Raw genomic sequence first — 26805 nt, forward strand, 5'->3', positions numbered from 1 at the left:
CACCAGAAGGGAAAAAAAGAGTCAATGTTTCAAGTCAGACAGTTTTCACCTTCCTGAAATATTTCTCTTTCCCGAGAACATTAAACACGTAGGCTACAGAATATTGAGAGATGCATGGATTTTCTGAGCAGCAAATTTCTTCAAGATTTCACCATACTCACCTGATTTCGCCTGTATTCCTTAGCTTTCTCATTTCTTTCTGTGTCATACACCGAGATGGATAGTTCATTCGCCTTACGTTCTGCTGCTCTGTCCTTCAAAATTTCGCGTACCTTAAATAAAGTAATAACCACAATGTTACCTGTCAACTGCATGCTCTTTAAGCTTAATAAATACAGTGATTCCAGTTAACTGGTCCATTGGTTAATCGGGGCAACTGCTTATTTGCAACAACTCTTAAAGAACAAAATCAAATCAAGAAAATATTCTGCAATCCCTTCGTTTATTTGAGACACAATACCACATAATTGGGGTAAGTGAGTGTTGCTGAACATTTTCTAACTAGTGTCGGTCATGTGCATGTCGTGTGGCCGTTAGACACTGTATCATGCTTAGAGTGAACAGTTTTAAATAGCATCACTTGTGTGTTTGTATTCAAAAAGAACTGATTTTTGTCACTGATAGTTGGTGAGTTATAAACAGTAAGACAATCCAGAACTATTTTGCTCACTGCAGTTTCAAGTATTCAGCCTTGGAGATACCAGAAACAGCTGGGAGTGAAAATGAAATGATTTCACTACTTCAACAAATTAGGAACTACAAAGAATTTGAAGGTATGAATGAAAATGAAGATTTGTAGGATGCAATCATTGGAAGCACTGCTTGAAGGCAGTCCCGTATCTGCACTAGGTGTCTGTGTTGATTTTGTTCATTTACAGTCAATTAAAAGAATATGTCAGCATACATTGAATGAATTCCTCCAATGATAACTATCAGGAACTAATACATAGTTTTATAGTACTGTACTGTTCTAATTTATTCTGTATTTCATTTAAATGCATAACTTGTTACTCAGTTAAACAGTAGTTTGTCTTTTTTATACCTTTTTAACTATTTCCATGAAACTTCAACTAATGGGGGCAGCCACTTAATTGGGCCAAAATGTATTGGTCCCAATGTGTCCCAATTAACCAGAACCCACTGTACTTCAAGGCAGAACTGCACTACAAACATTTATCAGGTTTCAATCTCTCACTGCTACAGTTAGAAGTTCCCACCTACTTCAAAAAGGCTACAAAAGGCTACAGTGCCCAAGAAGAGCAGTGTGAGCTGCCTCAATGATTATTGTCCAGTAGCACACACATTTATGATAACAGAATGGTTTGAGAGGTTGGTTATGGCTAGAATCAGCACCTGCCTCAGGAAGGACATGGACCCACTGCAATTTGCCTATTGCCACAATAGGTCTACAGCAGATGCAATCTCAATGGCTCTCCACGTAGCTTTGGATCATTTGGACAATGCAAATATCTATGTCAGGATGCTGTTTATTGAATATAGCTCAGCATTTAACTCCAACATTCCTACAATCCAGATCGAAAAGCTACAGAACCTAGGCCTCTGTACCTCCCTCTGCAACTGGAAACTCGACTTCCTAACCAGAAGACCACAATCTGTGTGGATTGGAGATGACATCACCACCTCACTGACAATTAACACTGGCACACCACAGGGATGTGTGCTTAGCCCATTGCTCAACTCTCTTTACACTCATGATGTGTGGCTAGGCATAGCTCAAATGCCATCCAAAAATTTACTGATGATACAACCATTGTTGACATAATTTCAGATGGTGACGAAAGGGCGTACTGGAGCGAAATATACAGCACCAGTTAGTTGAGTGGTATCGCAGCTACAACCTTGTACTCAACATCTGTAAGACCAAAGAGCTGATTGTGGACTTTAGAAAGACTAAGATGACAGAACACAAACCAATCCTCTTAAGGGGATCAGAAGTGGAGAAAGTGTGCAATTTCAAGTTCCTGGGTGTCAATATCTCTGAGGACCTAACCTGGATGCAACGTACTGATGCAGCTATGAGGAAGGCAAGACAGTGGCTATATTTCATTAGGAGTTTGAGGGGATTTGGTTTGCCAGCTGAAACACTTGAAAAGTTCTACAAATGTACTGTGGGGAGCATTCTGACTGGCTGCATCACTGTCTGGTATGGGGTGGGGGTGCTATTGCACAAGATCGAAATAAGTTGCAGAAACTTGTAAAATTAGTCATCTCTATCACGGTACCAGACTCCGTAGTATCCAAGACATCTTCAAGGAGCAGTGTCTTAGGAAGGCGGCGTCCATCATTAAGGACCCCACCACCCAGGACATGCCCTCTTCACACTGTTACCGTCAGGAAGGAGGTACAGAAGTACACACTCAGTGATTCTGGAACAGCTTCTTCCCCTCTGCCATACAATTTCTAAATGGAATTTGAACCCGTGAACACTACCTCATTACTTTTTTATTTCTGTTAATTTGCACGACTTATTTTAACTATTTAAATTCATAAGTATATTTAATGTAACTCACTTTTTCTCTCTATATATTTACTTATCATGTATTTCATTGTATCGTTGCCACAAAGTTAACAAATTTCACAATATAAGCCGAGATATTAAATCTGATTCAGATTTGTTGTGCATTGTTTCTTTTAATTTATAAATTAGTTCCTGATCTGCATTCAATTTGAAATGTGCATTGTTTGATGTAAAGCCTAGGTGCTTTAATTGACTGAGTTTGCAGACTGAGTTTTCCTAATGCTGTACATTGAGTATCAGAAGTAGGTCGGTCTCACTCTCACAGCTAAGTTAGCAAGTTGTGACTTTAAATGCTACTTCAGAAGATGGGTGATGGAGCACACGTCATCTGTTGGATAATAAGTTTAACCTAGACCTTGTTTGCCCTTTCTGCTTTGCTGTGTTCTCACCCACGTGTCTCAAGATTACGTTTAGAAATACTTGTAAATCTGAAATTAACGTTGCGTGGCACCTTTTAGAAGAGGAGCCAAGATATCCTTCCCAATGTCCAAGATAATTTGCTTTTAACACATTGGGCCCTATAAAATGGCAAGAAGTAAATTTACTGCTGCATAAGAATGAAAGATAGTCACAGTATTGTCTAAGCGACATCTTCCTACCCAGCACCAAACAGACATGGAATCTCTGAAGTGAGGAAGGAAAAATAAATTATTGTCAGTTAAAAAGTGTTTGGAATGCCCAGAGAATATTCTTAGAGATACAGCATGGTAACACACCCAATGAGCCACACTGCCTGATTACACCCAAGTGACCAATTAACCTTCTAACCTGTACATCTTTGGAATGTGGAAGGAACCCAGAGGAAACCCATGCGGTCATGGGGAGAACATACAAACTCCTTATAGACAGTGGCGGGAATTGAACCTGGGTCGTAGGTGCTGTAGAGCAATTTGCTAACTGCTTCATTACAATACTGCCCCCAGATTGTGGTAAGGATTCTACTACTCCAAACTTTGGCAATCACATTGGTACCAGAATGTTGTCAGCCTGTTGTTTACAATATGGAAATTAGGTCAGAATGATAACTTTTATGCATTTTTTCTGCATGTCTTCGGGAATATAAATAACAAAACAACTGGTGTTTGTATGACACATTCCAATATATTTCAGAAGGCCATTATTAAACAAAATCTGACAAAAGACACAAAGGTGGAGCAATACAAATTATTAAACTTGAGGGGTCAGTTTTGGACGAAAGCTGAGATCTTGGAGGACTACAAAGGACTGGAAAAGGTACAAAGTAGTTCAAGAAGGCCATGGAGGAATTTAAACACATGGAAGGGAACTTTACACTTAAGGTTGTTGGAATGGGAGACAAGGTAAGTTAACAAGTACAATGGTGATGAGTAAAAGAGCTAGTGTGAATGTTGACTTTGTCAGCAGAGCTTTGTCGAAAGGGAGTAAAAAGCCAGTACAGAAGTACTGGAATAGTCAAGACCAAGACAACAAAATCATGGCTAGGAGTTTCAGTGGCTAATTGTGTTAAACAGGGCAGAAACGGGTGGATTAGAGGTGGGAAATCTCAAAGGTCAAGAGGGACATGAGCTCAGTGCTTCCACCCAGGGTCAAAAAATTGTCAGGATGTCTTTGTGCTAATGAAGCTCTTCCAAACTGCAGTCAATTTTGCAGTAAAAGATGCCAATTATGCAAACTGTCCAATTTAGTCTCTTATGGTAGTCAGAAAGGGCAAAGAGTCAATGGCCAGGGAATGGGGGAATGTGAGAACCAAACTATTTGATCTTCCTAATATTTAGCAGGAGCCAGTTCTGCTCATCTCATGGATTCGTCTGCCCAGTAGTTTAAAGTAAATGCTCAGAGTTGCTTCATTTCCTAAAAAATGTTTCAGTAGTTGATGGATTGAGGTAGAGGCAGAAATTACAAACATTATAAAGGTGAAAGCGGAAGATTTAACAATGATAATATTTATCTTAAAAACACTAATCCATTTTATTTACTTTTATCATCCTCTGTATGACCTTGAGCAGTTTACATCAAAGTAAACTTTGGTTACTGGTATTTCTGTTGCTGTCAAATTTTCAAAGAATTATTGAGAAATAAAAGTCAAAGATTCTATCACAGAACAAGATCTTCTGATCATTTATCAAAAGTGCTACTGATGTCTAATAAATAAGTTTCTTGAGGACTTTTCCTGATGTGTTAAATAATCCATTATTAAACTGGTAAAATGTAATATAAGAGAATCAGAAAGCAATGACTATGTTTTTTTCTTTGTCAGTTACAGAATATGGTCAGCACTTAATGAATTCCAATTACTTCCAAAAGGAAGTAATGTTATTTTGTTTGGCTGTATTCAGAGGTATAGATATACAGTTGAATGACAATTAAACTTGAAATTGAAAGATTTGTGTAACATTTGTTTGATTTAGATATAATTCTTATCTAGAGACTATTAATTTAGCCAAATCACTTTACAGAATTTCCATTACATAGGAATTCTAATTCAGACAAGTGATTGTCACTTTTCATATACACAGAGGTGGATTCAGGAATTTTAATGGAGTCATAGAACATGGAAAGAAGCTAATTGTCCCCACTGGTGCATGCTGAACAAGATTCTCATCTAAGCTAGTCCCATTTGTCTGCATTTGACCCTATCTCTCTAAACCTTTCTGATTCATGTGTCTGTCCATGTGTGTTATAAATGTTGTTAATGTACCTGCCTCAGTCATTTTTTCTGGCAGCTTGTTCTCATACGGACCACCCTTGGATGAAGAAATTGTCCCTCAGGTTCATATTAATTCTCTCTTCTATCACTCTAAATTTATGTCCCCTAGTTTGTGATACCCCAACTTTGGGAAACAATACTGTGTGTATTGACCTTATCAATGTCCCTTGTGATACATTTATACACCTCTATAACATCATCTTTCTTGCTTTCCAATGATTAAAATCCCAGCCTGCACATCTTCTATCCTACACTCATTCCGTCAAGTCTTGGCAACATCCTTGTAAATCTCCTCTGCACTCTTTCTTGGTTAATGGTGTCTTTCCTATAGCAGGCTGACCAAAACTGTACAACACTCCTGGCCACCTCCAGTCCATGGCTACAGCTGCTCCAACTCTGGTTTCGATGGCCTGGCTGCTTCCAGACCCCAGATACTACCGTCCCAGTCCAACTGTGGCTCCAAGCTTTGTAGCCTCCATCATCTGGCCAAGACTTTTCTCAGTACCATTGAGTCCACTGGCCCCTCTTCTCCCACCACTATTCCACACCCACCCCGGGTCTCTCAGGCTCACCTCTACCCCTCATCCCTTCTTTATTCCTCTGAGCCCCTATCTTCCTCCCACCCATTTCCCTGAACATCCCAACCCGCCCTTCTCCTCTGACTCCTCCAACTCTCTACCCCAGTCTAATTTCTGCATGTCTTCACCATCCCTTCTGACCTTCCCCTCTCTGAGGCGGAACATTCTGTCCTCAGCAACCTTTGTCCTCCTGCACCTGCACCTTAGTGAGTTTTACACCCACCATGACACTGAACTTTCCTTCCATTGCCTCCGTCTCCAAGCCTACTTCTTTGTAAAGGATACCCCATCCCACACCGAAGATCCCTTCTCTCATCTTCAATCCCCCTCTTCTTGGAAACTCCACACTAGTCTTCTGCCTGCTCTGGATCTCTTACTGCCGACAAGACATCAACCATTATCAGTGTGGATGTGGAGAGGATGTCTCTACAGCGGGGGAAATCTAGGACCAGAGGATACAACCTCAGAATAGAAGGTCTTACCTTTAGAACAGACACAAGGAGAAATTTCTATAGCCAGAGGGTGGTGAATCTGTGGAATTCATTGCCACAGACGGCTGTAGAATCCAAATCATTGGGTATATTTAAAGCAGCGGTTGATAGGCAAGAGATTGGGGTTGAGAAGGATAAGAAATCCGCCATGATGGAATTTATTTATTTAGGGATATAGCACGAAGTAGGCGCTCCTGGCCCTTCGAGCAGTGCCAGCCCAGTTAACCCTAATCTATTCATGGGACAATTTACAATGACCAGTTAGCCTACCTGCTACGTCTTTGGATTGTGGGAGGAAATCAGAGCACCCAGGGAAAATCCACGCATTCCACAGGGAAGATGTACAGTGACTCCTTACAGAACACTGCAGGAATTGAAGTCCAAACTCCAGAACGCCTCGAACTGTAATCGCGTTGCACTAACCACAACGCTACTGTGGCCCAATGGTAATGGAATGGTAGAGCAGATTTGACTGGCCAGGTGGCCTAAGTCTGCTTCGATGCCTTGTGGTCGCATGGAAAGGCTTCTTGCCTTTGTGAGGAAAGTAGTTTCAGTACCCAATAGTATGAGTGGCTATAAATTCCTAGCCCTTTTCAGAGACTGGCTAAAAGTAATTGTTTTGGATTAAATGCCAATCACATTGCCCTGTACTGCACTATATGAGACAATAATAAACCAAATCAAACCTGGGTTTGAATGACATATAGGCTGAACCTGAACCGGCAGCAAATTCCCCTCCCTATTTTAGTACGTCGCATGGATTTCCTGGGCAACATTGTAGTTTTGCAGTTAGCATCCAATTAACATTTTAATTAATTCCAGTTCTAAGATTTGAATCCACTTCTCTAGATAGTTAGACCAGATCTTTGTATTACCATTACAGTTACAAACTACCGTTACTGTGCACGGATGTCACAACATACAATTATAATGCCAAATCTAGATTTTGATCATCAATAATTATAGTAAGAAACCATTCCAGAAAGAGCTGAAGACTTAAATGCTTGGTAGATGAAAGACCCTCTGAATCATAGTCCCGGCAAATAGTTATTCCTCCAGTAACTGCACCAAAATACATGAACCCTCTTAATCACATTTGTTACTTGTGCAATGTTACAGAGAGAGATACAGGTTGTAAACAAGCCTTTCAGCCCATCAAGTTCACACCGACCACCAATCACCCATTTTACACTAATCCTCTATTATTACACTTTTTTATTCTCCCCACCTTCCCATCAATGTCCTCCAGATTCTAGCACTTACCTACAAACCAGCAGAGATTTACAATGACCAATTAACCTACCAAACCACACATCAGAACCTCCAGAGGAAACCCCTTTGGACACACGGAGAACGTGGAAATTCTACACAGGCATCACATTGAAACCAGGTCTTTGGTACTGTGAAACAGCAGCTCTACTAACTCTGCCTCTTTGCTGCCCTCAAAGTGTACACATTAGCTGCCATATTTGGCTATGTAACAATATACTTCTAAAGCCTTTCATCATCACTGTGGATATGAATGTATATTTGATTTTTTTTCTCAGATTGTGAGATAAGAAATCAATTGTTTGGATCACTGAGCGATGACAAGGGCAACATGGTGACGTAGTGGTTTGAACATTTTCCCCACGACTGTGTTGGTTTCTTCTGGGTTCTCCAGCTTCCTCCCACAGTCGAAAAATATAAGGGGTAGTAGGTTAATTAGTCATTGTAAATTGTTCCATGATTAGACTAAGATTAAATCAGGCTGATGCTGGGCAGTGTGGCTTGCAGTGCCGGAAGGGCCTATTCCGTGTTGTATCTCAATAAATCAATAAATATAAATAAATAAACAAACAAAGTAGCTCGAACACTACCTCGTGTTCAGAATCTCTGACAGCTTGAATTGATGCAGCTTGTGCTTTCAGAAGTTCCATCATTGTCTGATACAGAACCACATTTTTACATGGCTTTGTCAAAGGGTCAACCTTCAGGGAAGAAGAATGACAAATGGATTTCATTAGCATCAGAATCAGAATCAGATTTAATATCACCGCCATATGTTATGAAATTTGTTAACTTTGCAGCAGCAGTACGATGCAATATATAATACAGAGGAAAAGAAAACTGAATTACAGTAAATATACACATATAATAGTTAAATAATTTGTGCAAAAAATAGGAAAAAAAGTAATGAGGTAATGTTCGTGGGTTCAACATCCATTCAGAAGGGGAAGAAACGGTTCCTGAATTTTGAGTGACGGCCTATCGAGAGGAGGTGGAAGATCTCAAGGCCTGGTGCCAAGCAAAGAACCTCTTAATGTCAACAAGCCAAAGGACATGGTTATTAGCTTCAGATGATAGAACAAAATTGCAGCCAGCAGGGTGAGTATCAGTAAATTAAGGATGCAGAATCAAAAAGAGTGGCAAATACAGTATTGAAAATACTATATCTCAATGCACGGAGTATAAGAAATAAGGTGGATGATCCTGTTTCACTGTTACAGATCGTCAGGCATGATGTTGTGACATTACTAAGTTGTGGCTGAAAAATGGTTGTAGTTGGGAGCTGAATATTACACGTTGTATCAGAGGGATAGGAAGGTAGGCAGAAGGATTGGCGTGGATCTGCTGGTAAAGAATGGAATTAAATCAGTAGAAAGATGTAATATAGTATCGGAAGATGTTGAATCCTTGTGGGTTGAGTTAAGAAACTGCAAGGGTAAAAGGACCCTGATGGCAGTTATATACAGGGCTCAGCTGGGATGTGGACCACAGATTACTATGGGAAATAGAAAAGGTGTATCAAAAGGGCAATGTTATGATACTTATGATAGTTATAAGCGATCTCAACATGCAGGCCAATTGAGAAAATCTGGTTGGTAATGGATCTCAAGAGAGTGAGTTTGTTGAATGCCTACAAGATGGCTTTTTAGAGCAGATTATCATTGAGCCTCCGAGGGGAATCAGCTATACTGGATCAGCTATAATGAACTAGAGGTATTAGGGAGCATAAGGTAAAAGAACCCTTAGGAGGCAGTGATCACAATATAACTGAGTTCAACATGAAATTTTATAGGGAAGAAGTAAAGTCTTACATAGCAGTATTTCAGTGGAGTGTAGGTGGAGTATAGTGGTATGAGAGAGGAGCTGGCCAAAATAAATTGGAAGGAGCTGCTGGGATATTATTGCTGCACAGTGGAATCATCTGCTGATTGACAGCACAGCAGCAATGGTGTGAGTTTCTGGGAAAAATGAGGAAGGTGCTGGATAGATGTATTCCAAAACACAAAGAAATACTCAAATGGAAAAATAGTACAACCATGGCTGACGAGGGAAGTCGAACCTAATATAAAAGCAGAAGAGAGGACATACAACAGTGCAAAAATTAGTGGTAAGACAGAGGATTGGGAAGCTTTTAAAAACCTATGGCGAGCAACTAAAAGAATCATTAGGAGGGGAAAGAAGAAATATGAAAGCAAGCTAGCAAACAATATCAAAGCAGATAGGAAAAACTTTTTCAAGTACAGGTTTCCCCCGCTATCCGAAGGTAGAGCATCCCTATGAAATGGTTCGTAAGCCGGAATGTCATAAAGCAAAGAAGCAATTACCATTTATTTATATGGGAAAATTTTTTGAGCATTCCCAGACCCAAAAAATAACCTACAAAATCATGCCAAATAACACATAAAACCTAAAATAACAGTAACATATAGTAAAAGCAGGAATGATATGATAAATACACAGCCTATATAAAGTAGAAATACTTTTCTGCAGCACTGTCTAGCGCAGCGAAAATCTCGCGGAAGCGCTCTCGGCAAAACCTCTCTCCAGTAACCTTTAAGCTATGAAGCTGCCAAATCATACCAAATAACACATAAAATACACAGCCTATATGAAGTAGAAATAATGTATGTACAGTGTAGTTTCACTTACCAGAATCGGGAAGACTCCAATAAATTGCAGTTTTGTCACAGTTAAACACTTGCTTATACAAATAACCACCTTCCGTAATTATTTTCTTCCGTTCTGCTGGGAACTTTTCGGCAGCTTCAGTATCAGCTGAAGCACTCTCTCCGGTAAACGTTAAATTATGAAGCTGCCCTCGCCTCAGGAACCGATCAAACCACACATGACTACCTTTAAATTCCACTTTTGCAATACCTTCGTCACCACCGTCCAGTACTTTCTGTTTCAGCTTATTAAAAAGACTGACTGATTTCTCCTTAAGTATAAGAAAACTTAACGGAACACCACGCTTTGTACACCCATCAATCCACTCAAGCAATAGACTTTCCATTTTATTCATTACTGGATGCCGACTAAGAGAGACCACTTTGCTACGAGCAGAACCAACAGTAACATCGGTCACTTTCAAAATTCTTTCTCTCTACATATAAATCGTGCGAATGGTGGATGCAGGCAAGTCCAATGCGCAGACAATGTCCTTACTTCATACACCATGATTGAAATGCTTAATTATGTCTAGTTTTACGCTAAGTGTAACACCCTTACGAGCTCTTTTAAGGCTTTTCCAATACCTTAGAACTCATCTTGCTAATGGATGCATAAATCGAGATAAAGCACGTGTTTAAGCAGTGGTGGCTAGAATGCAGTTCCGGTGGGAGGAGCTTGGCTGTTCTGGCGCACGCTGCCTTTTTCGTAACAGTGAAAACACCTTCTGTTAGCGAAAACAGGTAACTAATGTAGGTCTTTCGTAACAGCGAGGTGTCATAAAGCGAACGTTCGGAAAACGGGGGCCACCTGCATGTAAAAATAAAATAGAGATGAGGGTGGATATAGGACCTCTTGAAAATGAGGCTGGATAAATAATAAACATGGGTCATGGAGATGGCAGATGAACTAAATGAGTATTTTACATCCATCTTCACACTAGCAGTGTGCCAGATGTTGAAGGATGCGAGAGAAATGAGCGCAGTTACTTTTACAAGGGAGAAGCAGTTCAAAAAGCTGAAAAACCTAAGGGTACATAAGACACTGGATGAGATGAACTGCACCCAAAGGTTCTGAAAGAGGTAGCGGTAGAAATTGTGGAGGCATTAGTTGTTGTTCGTCCTTCGTAGTCGAAGATGACCATGGCTTCAAAGTCAAATGGGAGATTGGTGACTGTGGGTCCAGAGGTGACTGATGAGGTCAATCCGGGCCCTGAAGGCTCGCCCACATGTGGGACACAAGTGGGTGGGTGCTGTCGTGGCAGTGGATGCTGCTCGGGCCTTGCGCACAGCACGCTTTGTAATTATTTTTCAAAAATCATTGGACTCTGGCATGTTGCCAGAGGACTGGAAAATTGCAAATATCACTCCACTCTTTAACAAAGGAGGAAGGCAGCAGAAAGGAAATTATAGACCAGTTAGCCTGGTCTCAGTAGTTGGAAATATGTTGGAGTCAATTGCTAAGGATAAGGTTATGGAGTACCTGCTGACACAGGACAAGATAGGACAAAGTTAGCAGGGTTTCCTTCAGGAGAAATCTTGCCTGATGAACCTGTTGGAATTCTTTGAGGAGATTACAAGAAGGATAGATAAAGGGGATGCAGTGGATGTTGTGTACTTGGACTTTCAGAAGGCCTTTGACAAGGTGCCAAATATGAGGCTGTTTACCAGGTGTCTAGTGGTGTTCCACAGAAGTCGGTGTTGGGACCACTTCTTTTAATGTTGTATGTCAATGGTTTAGAGGATGGAATAGAAGGCTTTGTTGCCAAGTTCGCAGATGATACAAAGATTGGTGGAGGGCTAGGTAGTGTTGAGGAAACAGATAGGCTGAAGAAGGACTTAGACAGATTAGGTTAATGGGCAAGAAAGTAGCAAATGAAATACAATATTGGAAAATGTAATGTCATGTACTTTAGTAGAAGAAATAAGTGTGCAGTCTATTTTCTAAATGGGGAGAAATCCAAAATCTGAGATGCAAAGGGACTTGGGAATCCTTGTGCAGAACACCCTAAAGGTTAACTTGCAGATAGAGTCAGTGGTGAGAAAGGCAAATGTAATGTTAGCGTTCATTTCAAGAGATCTAGAATACAAGTGATACTGAGGCTTTATAAAGCGCGGGTGAGGCCTCACCTTGAGTATTGTGAACAGTTCTGGGCTCCTCAACTAAGAAAAGATGTGTTGGCATTGGAGAGGATTCAGAGGAGGTTCACAAGGATGATTCCGGGAAAAAAGGGTTATCATATGAGGAACATTTGATAGCTCTGGGTCTGTACTCGCTGGAATTTAGAAGAATGAGGGAGGATCTCACTGAAACCTTTAGAATTTTGAAAGACCTAGACAGAGTAGATGTGGAAACGATGTTTCCAATGGTGGGGGGAGTCTACGACAAGAGGGCACAGCTTCAAAATAGAGGGGTGTCCATTTAAAACAGAGAAGCAGAGGCATTTCTTTAGTCAGATGGTGGTGAATTTGTGGAATTTATTACCACAGGCAGCTGTGGAGGCCAGGTTGTTGGGTGTATTTAAGTCAGAGCTTGACAGGTTCTTAATTGGACATGGCATCAAAGGTTATGGGGAGAAGACTGGGGAATGGGGCTGAGGAGGGAAAAGAAGATCAGCCATGACTAAATGGTGGAGCAGACCTAATGGACCAAATGGCCTAATTCTATTCCTATGTTCTATGGTCTTCTGGAGAACTCACACCATTCACACCCCATTTACATCGGCAGCACAGCCGTGGAAACGGTAAATAGTTTCAAACTCTTGGAAGTGCACATCGTACTCAACCTCTGTGATCCCAGAGCACATCCTACACAGTCAAGAAAGCTCACCAATGCCTCTACCTTCTCAGGCGGCTAAAGAGAGCTGGACTATGCAAACTATACTCATATCATTCTACATGTGTGCAGTATAGACAGCATCATAACAAGTTGCATCACTGCTTAGTATGGAAATTGCACAGCAGTGGACAGGAAGGCTCTACAATAGGTAGTCGAAACTGCCCAACACATCACCGGCACCAGATTGTCCACCATCAAGGATATTTATATGGAAAGGTGCCAGAAAAGGGTGAGTAACATGTCATATCCCACACTCCCCGCTCATGGGCTGCCCCACTGTCATCAGGAAGGAGGCTACAGGGCACCCATGCCAGGAACACCAAGGTCAAAAACAGTTACTTTCCCCAAGCATTAAGGTTGATCTACACCTCTACTTTATTATTTCCCATCAGCCACCTTAGGTACGGTCCAGCGTCACTTCATGGACATACGATCAAACTACGTATAGAAGCTACCGTATGTATTTATATTTATTATATGTTTGGTATTATTATTGTGTTCTTTATCTTTTGTGTTTTTAAGTGCTTCATTGGATCCAGGGTAACAATTGTTTCATTTTCCTTACACGTGTAAGGAAAAGATATTAAACAATCTTGAATCTTGAATAAAGTGCCATGAAAACCAGACTAGAGAAAAGGGAGTGAATTTTGACTGTGAATTTGATGTAAAAAAAATTCACAAGTTTCAAAAACTGGTTAAGTTTCTGGAACTTGGTCATAACTCAAATACCAATGGGTTTAAAGGAGGCAGATGAAGGAGCAGGTCCTAGTTCCAGGTAGTCCCAGGATCAAATTCATTTTGAAACCCTTAAATCTAACCACTCTCCTGTTTTCCAACTGCCTGTTTTCCCTCATTCTGTGGCTCCTGCTATCCCTACCCTTTCCTCCCCTCAGTATCCTCGACCTGCCCATCACTTCTCTCTGGTTCCTCACCCCCTCCCCTTTACTCCATCTACCGTCCTCTCCTACTAGATTCGTTGTTTGTTTGCCCTTTGCCACTTCCACCTGTCATCTCCCAACTTCTCATATCATTCCCTTTTACCTCCTTCTCCCTCCCCCACCTACCTATCTACCCCCCTCATGAGGACATACCTATCACCTGCCAGCTGTGCTCCACCCCCCTCCCATCCTTTTATTCCTTTTTCCTTTTTAGTCCTGATGAAGGGTCTTGGCCTGAAATGTCGACTGTTCATTTCCCTTCATAGATACTTCCTGATCCGCTGAGTTTCTACAGTATTTTGAGTGTATTACTCCAGATTTCCAGCATCTGTAGATGCTCTTGTGTCTCATATTTAAAAATTATGCCTCCCTTTGTTTCAATTACCCCATCAGAATGATGTACAGAATAGGCCTGCGAGGTGCGTCACCAGCAACCCCGATTTAACCCTAGTCTAACCACAGGACAATTTACAATGACCATTTAACCTACTAACTGGTATGTCTTCGGACTCAGAGAGGAAACCAGAGCACTCAGAAGAAACCCATGCTTTCCTTTAGGGAGGATGTACAAACCCCTTACAGTTTACCAGGACTAAACTCTGAAGTCCGACACCCCAAGCTGTAATAGCATCACGTTAACTGCTATACTAACATGGCACCCTTTTTGCTTTTTCTATACAGACAGCATGTGACTCTACCTCAAAAGTCATGACAATCTGGTCCATGTTAACCTCTTCATCATCCTTTTCAATCAGGTTTGGTGGGAGGATGAACTCTCTCTTCACCGATGTGATCCTGTCATCCTCACGATGATATGTCACTTGGATATGCTCTGCAGTAATCAGGAATATTTGCTCTGCCACGTCCTCGTGGGCTAGCTTTTTTCTGTTTCTGGCAAAGCGTTCTGTTATTTTCTAAAAAGGAGAAGCAAAAAGATGAAAAAATCAGAAAATATTCAGCAAGTCATGCAGCATCATTGGAGTGTCACCCTGGGATTAATAGCACTGACTATTTTTTAATCACATCAAGGAAAAATTCGAAATGCAAGAAGTTTTAAGTTGCAAAGAAAATGGGAAATGAGCAAAGAATAAAGAGTAAGTTTGGTTCTTGGGTGGAGCCAATGAGAGTTAAGTTGTGGCAATTCTGTCTGTAGTGGTAAAGGTATTTCTGGAGAGAAACAGAAAATGTTAAAGATACTCAGCAGGTCAGGCTGCATCTGTGCAGAGAGAAACAGTCAATATTTCATCCTTTTATCAACAATCACCCTTTCCAAAGATCAAAAATGTGAAAATAAATCTGTTTTTATTTGCGGATAGGAGGAAGAATGGAGAGAGAAGATGGAATATAAATGATAGTGTGAAAACCAAGGATGTTTGGATGACTCAATTGCTTTCAATGCCAATTAAGACAGGAAAATGAATGTTTGTAAATTGTAGTGGATTTGTAAACTGTATCTAGATGAACTGTAAACAGAAGAATGAGTACAATTGAATGGAAAACAATACTCAAATTATGTCATGTAGAACAGAGCAATTGCTGAAAATAAAAAGAAACTCTGTAAGTACATTAGATTAGAAAATATACAATACTATACAAAAGGCTTAGGCACATATGCATAGCGAGGGCACCTAAGACTTTTGCATAGTACTGTATTTGTCAATGTGGAGCACAGAGCGAGTTTGTAAATCTGACAGGAGCAAAGGATGTTGGAAATGGCGAGGGTGGAACACCACAGGAGGGGTGTGGGGCAGGTGGCAGAGAAGGAGTGCCGACACACCCAGCCCTGAGACACCAGGCAAGGTCATTTAATTCTAAATAATTGGTTATTACATGATGTCTCTCTGGCACTTCCCACTCCCTCCCCTCTCCCTTCACCCTTTCCTAACCATGATTCCCCTGGTTCCACTCTCATCCACAATAGAGACCCATATCAGGATCACGTTTATCATCACTCACATATGTCATGAAATTTGCATTTATGCAGCAGCAGCAATAGAGTGCAATACATAAAATTACTACAGTACTGTGCAAAATTCTTAGGCACCTTAGCTATATAAATATATATTTGCTTAAGACTTTTGCACAGTACTGTAGATTGAGTGAATAAGAGTTACTGTGCAAAAATTCTTTACATCAGAGCTGTCTAGTTCTGTCACAACTGTAAATGCTTATTATCTGAAACTGTTGAATTCAATACTGAGTACCAAAGACTTCAGTGTATCTAGGCTGAAGACGAGGTGTTGTTCCTGATCTGACAGTGGGCGTCATTGGAACAACATGGAAGGTCAAAGGTAGAGAGTTCAGAGTTCAGTGAGCAGACAGGTAGTGCAGAGCACCCCTGTAGCTATTCCCCTGAATAATAAGTTTACCATCCTGGATACTGTTAGCGGGGACGACCAACCAGGTGTGAGCCACGGTGGCAGGGCCTCCAGCACTGAGTCTGACGCGGTGGTGCAGAAGGGTGGGACGGAGAAGAGGAGAGCTGTCGTCCTTGGAGACTCTATAGTCAGGGGAGCAGACAGGAGATTTTGTGGACGTGAGAAGGACACCCGCATGGTTTGTTGCCTCCCGGGTGCCAGGGTCTAGGATGTCTCTGACCGGGTGCACGACATCTGGTACGAGAGGGAAAGCAACCAGAAGTCGTGATACATGTTGGTACTAACGACATAGGCAGGAAGAGGGATGAGGTCCTGAAGTGTGAGTTTCGGGAACTAGGCAGAAGGCTGAAGAACAGGACGTCAAGGGTGGCGTTCTCAGGATTGCTGCCAGTGCTACGTGACAGTGATGGTAAGAATTGGAGGAGATGGCAGTTGAATGCGTGGCTGAGGAGTTGGTGCAGGGAGCAGGGTTTTAGATTTTTAGATCATTGGGATCTCTTCTGGGGAAGGTGGGACCTGTACAGATTGGATGGGTTGCACCTAAACTCGAGGGGGAGCAATATCCTTGCAGGTAGGTTTGCTAGCATGGTTCAGGAGGGTTTAAACTAATTTGCAAGGGGGATGGGATTCAGAGCGATAGAGCAGTGAAAGAAGTGCATGGAGTAAAGCCAGATCTAACATATAGAGAGGCTTTGAGGAAAGAGAAGCAGAATAAACAGTGTAAAGGTAGTAAGGCAGAAGGGCTGAAGTGTCTGTACCTCAATGCAAGAAGCATCAGGAACAAAGGTGATGAACTGAGAGCTTGGATATATACATGGAATTATGATGTAGTGGCCATTACAGAGACTTGGCTCGCATCAGGGCAGGAATGGATTCTCAATATTCCTGGATTTCAGTGCTTTAAAAGGGATAGAGAGCAGGGGAGAAAGGGGAGGAGGGGTGGCATTACTGGTCAGGGATACTATTACAGCTACAGAAAGGGTGGGTGATGTAGCAGGATCCTCTTTTGAGCCAGTATGGGTGGAAGTCAGGAACAGGAAGGGAACAGTTACTCTGTTGGGGGTATTCTATAGGCCCCCTGGTAGCAGCGGAGATACAGAGGAGCAGACTGGGGGACAGATTTGGAAAGGTGCAAAAATAACAGGGTTGTTATCATAGGTGACTTTAACTTCCCTAATATTGATTGGCACCTGATTAGTTCCAAGGGTTTAGATGGGGCAGAGTTTGTTAAGTCTGTCCAGGACGGATTCCTGTCACAGTATGTGGACAGGCCAACTAGGGGGAATGCCATACTAGATCTAGTACTAGGTAATGAACCGGGTCAGGTCACAGATTTCTCAGTGGGTGAGCATCTGGGGGACAGTGACCACCGCTCCCTGGCCTTTAGCATTATCATGAAAAAGGATAGAATCAGAGAGGACAGGAAGATTTTTAATTGGGGAAGGGCAAATTATGAGGCTATAAGGCTAGAACTTGCAGGTGTGAATTGGGATGATGTTTTTGCAGGGAAATGTACTATGAACATGTGGTTGATGTTTACAGATCTCTTGCAGGATGTTAGGGATAAATTTGTCCCGGTGACGAAGATAAAGAATGGTAGGGTGAAGGAACCATGGGTGATAAGTGACGTGGAAAATCTAGTCAGGAGGAAGAAGGCAGCATACATGAGGTTCAGGAAGCAAGGATCAGATGGGTCTATTGAGGAATATAGGGAAGCAAGAAAGGAGCTTAAGAAGAGGCTGAGAAGAGCAAGAAGGGGGCATGAGAAGGCCTTGGTGAGTAGGGTAAAGGAAAACCCCAAGGCATTCTTCAGTTATGTGAAGAACAAAAGAATGACAGGAGTGAAGGTAGGACCGATTAGAGATAAAGGTGGGAAGATGTGCCTGGAGGCTGTGGAAGTGAGCGAGGTCCTCAATGAATACTTCTCTTCGGTATTCACCAATGAGAGGGAAGTTGATGATGGTGAGGACAATATGAGTGAGGTTGATGTTCTGGAGCATGTTGATATTAAGGAGAGGAGGTGTTAGAGTTGTTAAAATACATTAGGACGGATAAGTCCCCAGGGCCTGACGGAATATTCCCCAGGCTGCTCCATGAGGCGAGGGAAGAGATTGCCGAGCCTCTGGCTAGGATCTTTATGTCCTCGTTGTCCATGGGAATGGTACCAGAGGATTGGAGGGAGGCCAATGTTGTCCCCTTGTTCAAAAAAGGTAGTAGGGATAGTCCAGGTAATTATAGACCAGTGAGCCTTATGTCTGTGGTGGGAAAGCTGTTGGAAAAGATTCTTAGAGATAGGATCTGTGGGCATTTAGAGAATCATGGTCTGATCAGGAACAGTCAGCATGGCTTTGTGAAGGGCAGATCGTGTCTAACAAGCCTGACAGAGTTCTTTGAGGAGGTGACCAGGCATATAGATGAGGGTAGTGCAGCGGATGTGATCTATATGGATTTTAGTAAGGCATTTGACAAGGTTCCACACGGTAGGCTTATTCAGAAAGTCAGAAGGCATAGGATCCAGGGAAGTTTGGCCAGGTGGATTCAGAATTGGCTTGCCTGCAGGAGGCAGAGGGTCGTGGTGGAGGGAATACATTCAGATTGGAGGATTGTGACTAGTGGTGTCCCACAAGGATCTGTTCTGGGACCTCTACTTTTCATGATTTTTATTAATGACCTGGATGTGGGGGTAGAAGGGTGGGTTGGGAAGTTTGCAGACGACACAAAGGTTGGTGGTGTTGTAGATAGTGTAGAGGATTGTTGAAGATTGCAGAGAGACATTGATAGGATGCAGAAGTGGGCTGAGAAGTGGCAAATGGAGTTCAACCAGGAGAAGCGTGAGGTGGTACACTTTGGAAGGACAAACTCCAAGGCAGAGTACAAAGTAAATGGCAGGATACTTGGTAGTGTGGAGGAGCAGAGGGATCTCGGGGTACATGTCCACAGATCCCTGAAAGTTGCCTCACAGGTAGATAGGGTAGTTAAGAAAGCTTATGGGGTGTTAGCTTTCATAAGTCGAGGGATAGAGATTAAGAGTCGCGACGTAATGACGCAGCTCTATAAAACACTGGTTAGGCCACACTTGGAGTACCGTGTCCAGTTCTAGTCGCCTCACTATAGGAAGGATGTGGAAGCATTGGAAAGGGTATAGAGGAGATTTACCAGGATGCATTATGATCAGAGATTAAGGGAGCTAGGGTTTTACTCTTTGGAGAGAAAGAAGATGAGAGAAGACATGATAGAGGTGCACAAGATAATAAGAGGAATAGATAGAGTGGATAGCCAGTTTTGCATCCTATCAATGTCCCGCTGTAACCTCTGACAGCCCTCCACACTATCCACAACACCTCTAACTTTTGTGTCATCAGCAAATTTACTAACCAATCCCTCCACTTCCTCATCCAGGTCATTTATAAAAATCATGAAGAAAAGGAATCCCAGAACAGATCCCTGACGAACACCACTGGTCACCGACCTCCATGCAGAATATGACCCATCTACAACCAAACTTTGCCTTCTGTAGGCAAGCCAATTCTCGATCCACAAAGCAATGTTCCCTTGGATCCCATGCCTCCTTACTTTCTCAATAAGCCTTGCATGGAGTACCTTATCAAACACCTTGCTGAAATCCATATACACTACATCCACTGGTCTACCTTCATCAATGTGTTTAGTCACGTCCTCAAAAAATTCAATCAGGCTTGTTAAGCACAACCTGCCTTTGATAAAACCACGCTGACTATTCCTAATCATATTATGCCTCTCCAAATGTTCATAAATCATGTCTCTCAGGATCTTTTCTATCAACTTACCAACCACTGAAGTTAGACTCACTGTTTTATAATTTCCTGAGCTATCTCTACTCCCTTTCTTGAAATAAGGAACAACATTCACAACCCTCCAATCCTCCGGAACCTCCCCCGTCCCCATTGATGATGCAAAGATCATTGCCAGAGGCTCAGTAATCTCCTCCCTCGCTTCCCACAGTAGCCTGGGGTATATTTTGTCTGGTCCTAGAGACTTATCCAACTTGATGCTTTCCAAAAGCTCCAGTACAACCTCTTTCTTAGTGTCTACATGCTCAAGCTTTCAGGTCTAAACCCTTCATTAGGACCTGCTCACAAGGTCACTTCCCTTTTCCGGACCACTATCTGGCGACACTTTGCCTGACAACAGTCTCAGCTGCCATTTATAATGCCTTCGAATCTTAAGTAACTTGTTGATGTGTTGTTTTTTTAAGCACATGTACATCTTAAATAGTTACTACTTGGAAAAGGATCAAGACATAGAAACAGCAAATGACAATTTTCATGGGAGTTGCAATAAAGGGGGAGAACATAGGAAGAGAAAGAGGATGAAGAAATGGATTACTTACCAGAATGGTCCGGTAGCTTGAGTGAAAAGATCCCGGGAGCTTCACTTTCTTTTGTCGTCCGGCAAATATTGTGTTCCTGTAAATGAGGAAATCTGGCCTGTTGCTGAACTGCTCTATCAGCTCAGTAGGGGTTTCCACTCTGCTCATGAGCCCATCCACACGAAGCTTACCATTGAACGTCATTGTCCTTTCGGTCTCTGGCTCGGAAGATCGGTAGACATGTTCTGTAAGAAATGAACATCAGGGTGTCATGGAGGAACAAATGCTGCCACTTCTTACTGTCACTCCATAGGGTCTGAGCCCACTGGATGGAACAAGGAAATAAGACCATGGAATGGTCCTCAAAATCCTTCTTACAAAGAGGTGGAATATAGACATCTCTTCTTCCATGTGAACCAAAACGCATCGCTATTTTTGGGCTCAAAAGAAACTCTTGAAATCATTTTGGGGCTCTTTAGTCTCTGGTGTGTTCTTATATGAGTACATAATAAAGAACTTAAATTCTCAGTGTGCAATGCGGCAGTTCACTCGGAACTAGAAGTTGAGTTGGTGAGCTGGTCACACATGCTCACTATAGTGCTAGAAGCCATGTACTGTAAATAAATATGTGCTAGCATTAAAACCCACACAACGTTTATCTTTTATCATGAGAAAACATAACATGGTGTAAGAAGTTGGCATGAGGACTAAGCACAGAGAGTAAGTGAATACCCCAAGCGACTAAGAAAGAGACGCGTTAGTTCTCATGGGGGAGAAAAAGACTGTGCTAGAAGCAAGTGAGATCAGCAGCCAGCATGGCAACACAGCACGTTGTTCCTGAAGTTCACTAAGAGAATAAAGTGAGAAACATTGAAAATCCACGTAATGGATAACCTAAGCCCTCATGCACCTATGCAGTATACTGCCAATTTAACAGATAACTGGAAATACTTCAAACTGTGATTCAATATATACTCAGCAGCAGGCAGAGCCAGCAGGGCAGAGGAAAAATTGAAAGCATCTATCTTGCTACATGTAATTGGCAAAGATGGTTTGGACATCTTTAACAGCTTTCAAATTGATGAGACAGCCTTTACTTTGGACACTCTGGTGACAAAATTTGAGGAGTCTTTCATCCCGAGTAAAAATATCACTTCTGAAAGATACAAGTTATTTTCCTGTTTCAAGGAACAAGGTGTTGGTCAAAGCTAGCACACAATGAATAAGTCCTGTGAGTTTGGAGATTTGAGAAACTCAGTAGTTAGAGACGAAATAGTTTGTGTTACTTCAGGGAATGGGATCAGAGAAAGATTACTGTGAAAAAAAAATTAACACTGAAAAAGACTGTGGATATGTGCAGGGCAGCAGAATCCACACGAACATAAGCTAAGGGGTTGTACAAGGCAAAAACAACAATACATGCTGACATGGTATTTTGCAAAGCAACAGCAAAGCAAAGAGGTAGGCTCAAACAGTAAATGCAGACGTCAGCACATTCTAAAGAAGTATTCTGCTTATGGAAAGTCCTGCAATAATTGTGGGAAGAAGAATCACTTTGCAAAGTGCTGCAAAGCTGGGGCTACCAACAGAAAAGTGCACACAGTTGCTGAGGAAATGAAGGAATTCTTTGTGGATTGCTGGTGCTGGTAAAACATTGTTCCAGTGACTGTGAATGAGTCATTCAAGTTTGACATTGGAGCCCAGGTAAATCTGTTGTCCATTGATAACTACAAGACTCTGAAGGTAAAGAGCAAGATTTACCCAGTGAAATTTAAAGTGACAGGCTATACTGGAGAGAACATTCTTGTGAAAGGGGGCTGTATAGTGAGTTTCAAGCATAAAGGAGAGCACCTAAAGAGAGTACAGCCAATTTTAGGTCTGAGCGCATGTGAAAACTCAACCTGGTGAAAAGAGTTTTCATAGTGGCTTCACAGTCCAAAGGTGACCACACTCACTTATGGAAGAGTATGCAGATGTTTTGGGAGCAGGGGGTGCTCAAATGCTTACCTGATGTAACTCGAGAAACTCGTAACAGTATCCACGAGAGCTCCAGGGAGATTATGCAAGACAAGCACAAGAATTCTACCTTCCATAACAGTCAGGATGCCAGTGCTAAACAGTGATCATGACGAATAAGCCGCCAATATTGCTTGCACATCATGTGGCTTTGGTTCAAAATCTGTCTCTCATTGACTTCCAGTTAAAGACTGGAAATCAAAAATATCCCCACGATCCTCTCCGAAGTTGAAAAATAAAAAAGGAAGATGGAGTGGCCACACAGATCAAAAGGTGAGAACAACAGCAACAGTTCAACAAAAACCAAAAGGAGGAGATGCTATCTTTGATATACAGTATACAGAAGGAGCTCTGTGAATTGAGACAGAATCAGTTGGAACTTCTGCAAAGACTCACTGATCACATGTAGCTGAGGGCTCCATTATGAGGCATGTAGAGCAAATTATGGTCACACAGCAAGAACAAGAACAGATATGATCTTGGCAGCAAATGTGAAAACATAAACTTGTTCAGAGTTCTCAGATGGACACTAATATTAAAACAGCAAGTGAAAGCAACACATCTGTGGAAACATACAGCAGACCAAAAAGGATCATCAAACCACCTCAGAGACTGATTGAGAGTTGATGAGTAATAAGCGACATTACAATTCAAGTTAATGTAAATATCTTTGTTAGAAAGCATTATTGTTTCTTGCAGGTTTATGAGGGCATAATATTGGTGTTTGTCTTTTTTTAAAAGGGAAAAGATATGCTATTATGTGAGTACATAATAAAGAACTTCAGTTCCCAGTGGGCAATGCGGGTGGTTCACCTGGAACCTGAAATGATGCTGGAGACCTGGTCGCACACACTCTGCATGGAGCTAGAAGCTATGTTTTATAAATAAATATGTGCTCGCATTAGAACCCATGCAAAGTTTGTCTTTTATCAAGAACAAACCTAACACCTGGTTTCAGTCCCTTGAAATACTGAGAATTTTTAAGGAGACCACCTTCACATGTTCCAACCTAGCAGAATGGTTCTGGCATCACAGCAGTATCAAACAGTCTGCACTAAACAGGATATAGTCAATGGTGGAAAGCAGACGCACACTGGGAAAAAGCTTGAATACTATTTACCACACAGAAGATATCAGGACCACATGGGCTCGTTGTTGTCTAATTGTTCCATGAAAACTACTATCTATCATATTTAATCTTTCTAAGCTTTTCTAAGTGCTGTCCTCACTTTTAAGTGCCAGAGTTCGGCCATTTCTAAAATGCTCTGTAATGGTCTGAGTTTTCATGTTACGTTCAATTTTCTCCAGCATATCCTTTCTGTTAGCATACCACTCTGTCACCTTCAGAAAAGTAGTACCTGTGGACGATAAAGAGAAAGGTCATTCAACCTTGTGTGCAATTCACTTTTGCTGATGTAGTTAATAATGCACAATTTGATTAAATAGTTCTTATTCATAAGTTTGGATTGTAAATCTGTTCTCCCATGGAATATTATTCTTTTCCACTTTAAAAATGTACTTCCTTTTGAAGAACAAACACCAGACAAATAATTTTCTATACTGACTAAAATTCACACAGTTGTAGTAAGAAAATCTGTTTATGGTAGGTTTTACTCATTTCCTCATGCATCAAGTGTTTGAAACAAATCAGGAGAAAATCAAGTACAAACCACATCATTTTAAGGTTCATCAGTCAATATCCAATCATTTATGAAGTAAAGTTGTAATTACAGTGGAAGCATCTGTAGTTCAGTTGGCTTATTATAGGAATGTAAATCGGAAAACTAATATTTTGCATCTAAACTTATAACACAGCTGGTCTCCCTTCCCTCCCAACCCCACTATACTGTCTTGCTGGAAAATGCAAATCTTCTTACTGGATACTCTGTTAGAATTGAGTTACACAGACATGGAAGTTCTCAGTTTCCAGCACTGGACTGTTGTTGACCATCTCACTATAATCTTGTTTGTCAATGCATGATCTCATGAACAATGGATGAGGACTGAATTGAATCAAGTGTGATGCCCTAACATCTGAACAGCTCTTTACCTCAAATTCCTAAGGTAAAACTGGGTTGCTGGGATAAGTCACTCACATGTTCCTGAGGGAGGATAAAAAAAAGAAAGTAGACAAAAACACAAAAACGATGAAAACTTACATTCATCATCCTCATATTCAATCAGTCGCTTCACCATCCCATCTATGTTCAGGTATGGTGCATACTTTTCTAAATTCACCTTCTTATACTGAATTAACTTCTCACCATTTGGACAACGTGTCTCAATGTCTGCAAGAAATAAAAGATTAAATTAATTTTTAGAATTTTTAAAAATTTATACGCCAATTTTGTATTATTATGCTCATAGGTGAGAATAATATTTCTAAGGGGAACCATCGAATCTTACACCACAGAAACAGGTGACTTGCCTGAATCAGATTTTTGTAAGAGCTACTCAAATGCTGCATTGCCACTATTGTGTATATTTTCACTTTTAAGTCTCTATCCAATTCATATTTTGAAGATTATTGCTCATTTTTCACCAGCAGTCCTTCAGGCAGTGCATTCCAGATGATAACAGTTTGTAGCATAAAGAAAGCTCTTCAACTGCCTGTTGTTCCTTCATAAAATTATCTTAATACTGTATTCTATGCTTACTGACCTGCCTAACTGTAAAATTTCTTCATATCAGCATGACAACTTCTTTTTACTTTGAACACCTCTATCTCCCTTATTTCTCTGTTTATTCTCCTTAGAGAAATAAATCTTAAGAGATTTATTTCTTTAAGGAGAATAAACTTTAATCATTCCAGTCCTTCATTCTTAGTACTATTTCTATGAATCTACCCTGTTCCCTCACCAAGGTCTTGATATCCTTCCAATCATGTGCTGCCCAATATTGAACACACTGTGCCACTTGAGATCACTCTTCATCTCTTCATTGCAATCACACTCATGGTAAAATACAGACAAGGATTAGTTAATGGAAAAATTTTACTTTAAAAATCTTGTCAGTTTTGACAACTGTTGTTCAAGTTCAAGTACATTTATTATCATAGAATGTATAAATTATACAACCTTGAGATTTGCTTGCTCACAGGTAGCCACAAAGCAAGAAACCCAAAAAACCCAATTAAAGAAAAAAAGAATAAAAATGAAAGACCAACACTCGATTACGCAAGAGAAAGAAAAAAATACACATCATGCAAACAATTGAAACGAACAACAACAGCGTTCCGAACCAAATTTTTTATGCTAATGCCCTTATATTTCCAGTTTAAGATAATTAGTGCTTTTCTTTTTCACATGTACCGCCAAGTGATATTTTACATGGTTAAAGTATGTAGCAGGTTTGGAGCCATACATCTTACAACAGCATACTTGCTTGTTATGAGCAATAAGCATTATTATTGCATTATTATAATATCAACATCAGTGTTTTTTCTCAACTTCATTAGGGAAGTGTATTTGGATTGGAAAAGATCTACAACATTTATCTGACAGATCCATGTTCAAGGTTCCAGTCTACTAGTGCTTAGCCATCAAAGGGACTGCTGTGTTTGCATTGATTTGAATTTCACTCCCTTAACTGGGATGCTTACAGTAAGTGTATGACTGTCATTCTGATGATTTGGGTGACAACTTTAACAGAGTGATCTTTAAGAAAGTTATCAATCACCTTTGATTAATTGGAGAAGACTGAATGGGGGGGGGTTGGTGGCTGGGCACACAGTTTGTAGAAATGAAACATTACACAATATACCCAATATATTATTACAGTAAGCAGGGCTCTCAACTCTGTGGAATTCTGAGATGCTATTCTTGGTAAACTAGTGATCATTTGGACAAACCCATCAATGGAACAAATCTGTCCTAAAGCTCCATGTTGCAAGTGGCTTTGGGAGGGTGGCATCTACCAGCATCACATTTTGAGGTGAAGCATTGAAATCTGTGCTATTCTTATTCACGCTGAACTGAAGGTAATCTGTAGCATATGGAACTCCTTCTGTGCACTAACTACATTATCTCTCTCTCATTTAACACAAATCTTACTAAAG

At 41.1% G+C, this 26805-nt stretch overlaps 1 protein-coding gene across 1 annotated transcript in view; it reads right to left on the reverse strand.

Annotated features, from left to right (window-relative positions):
* Window positions 1–26805, reverse strand: part of ccdc135 (coiled-coil domain containing 135) — a 99065-nt gene that overhangs the window by 13263 nt on the left and 58997 nt on the right. The window contains exons 10-15 of the mRNA XM_072264897.1: window positions 24908–25036; window positions 23978–24106; window positions 20754–20977; window positions 14705–14920; window positions 8154–8264; window positions 162–272 (exon numbers count right to left, since the gene is read on the reverse strand). Of these exons, the coding sequence (XP_072120998.1) occupies window positions 162–272; window positions 8154–8264; window positions 14705–14920; window positions 20754–20977; window positions 23978–24106; window positions 24908–25036 (920 nt within the window). The remainder of the gene's footprint in view (window positions 1–161; window positions 273–8153; window positions 8265–14704; window positions 14921–20753; window positions 20978–23977; window positions 24107–24907; window positions 25037–26805) is intronic.

The sequence above is a fragment of the Mobula birostris genome, chromosome 1 (genome assembly GCF_030028105.1).
Source record: "Mobula birostris isolate sMobBir1 chromosome 1, sMobBir1.hap1, whole genome shotgun sequence".
In the NCBI taxonomy this organism is placed as follows: domain Eukaryota; kingdom Metazoa; phylum Chordata; class Chondrichthyes; order Myliobatiformes; family Myliobatidae; genus Mobula; species Mobula birostris.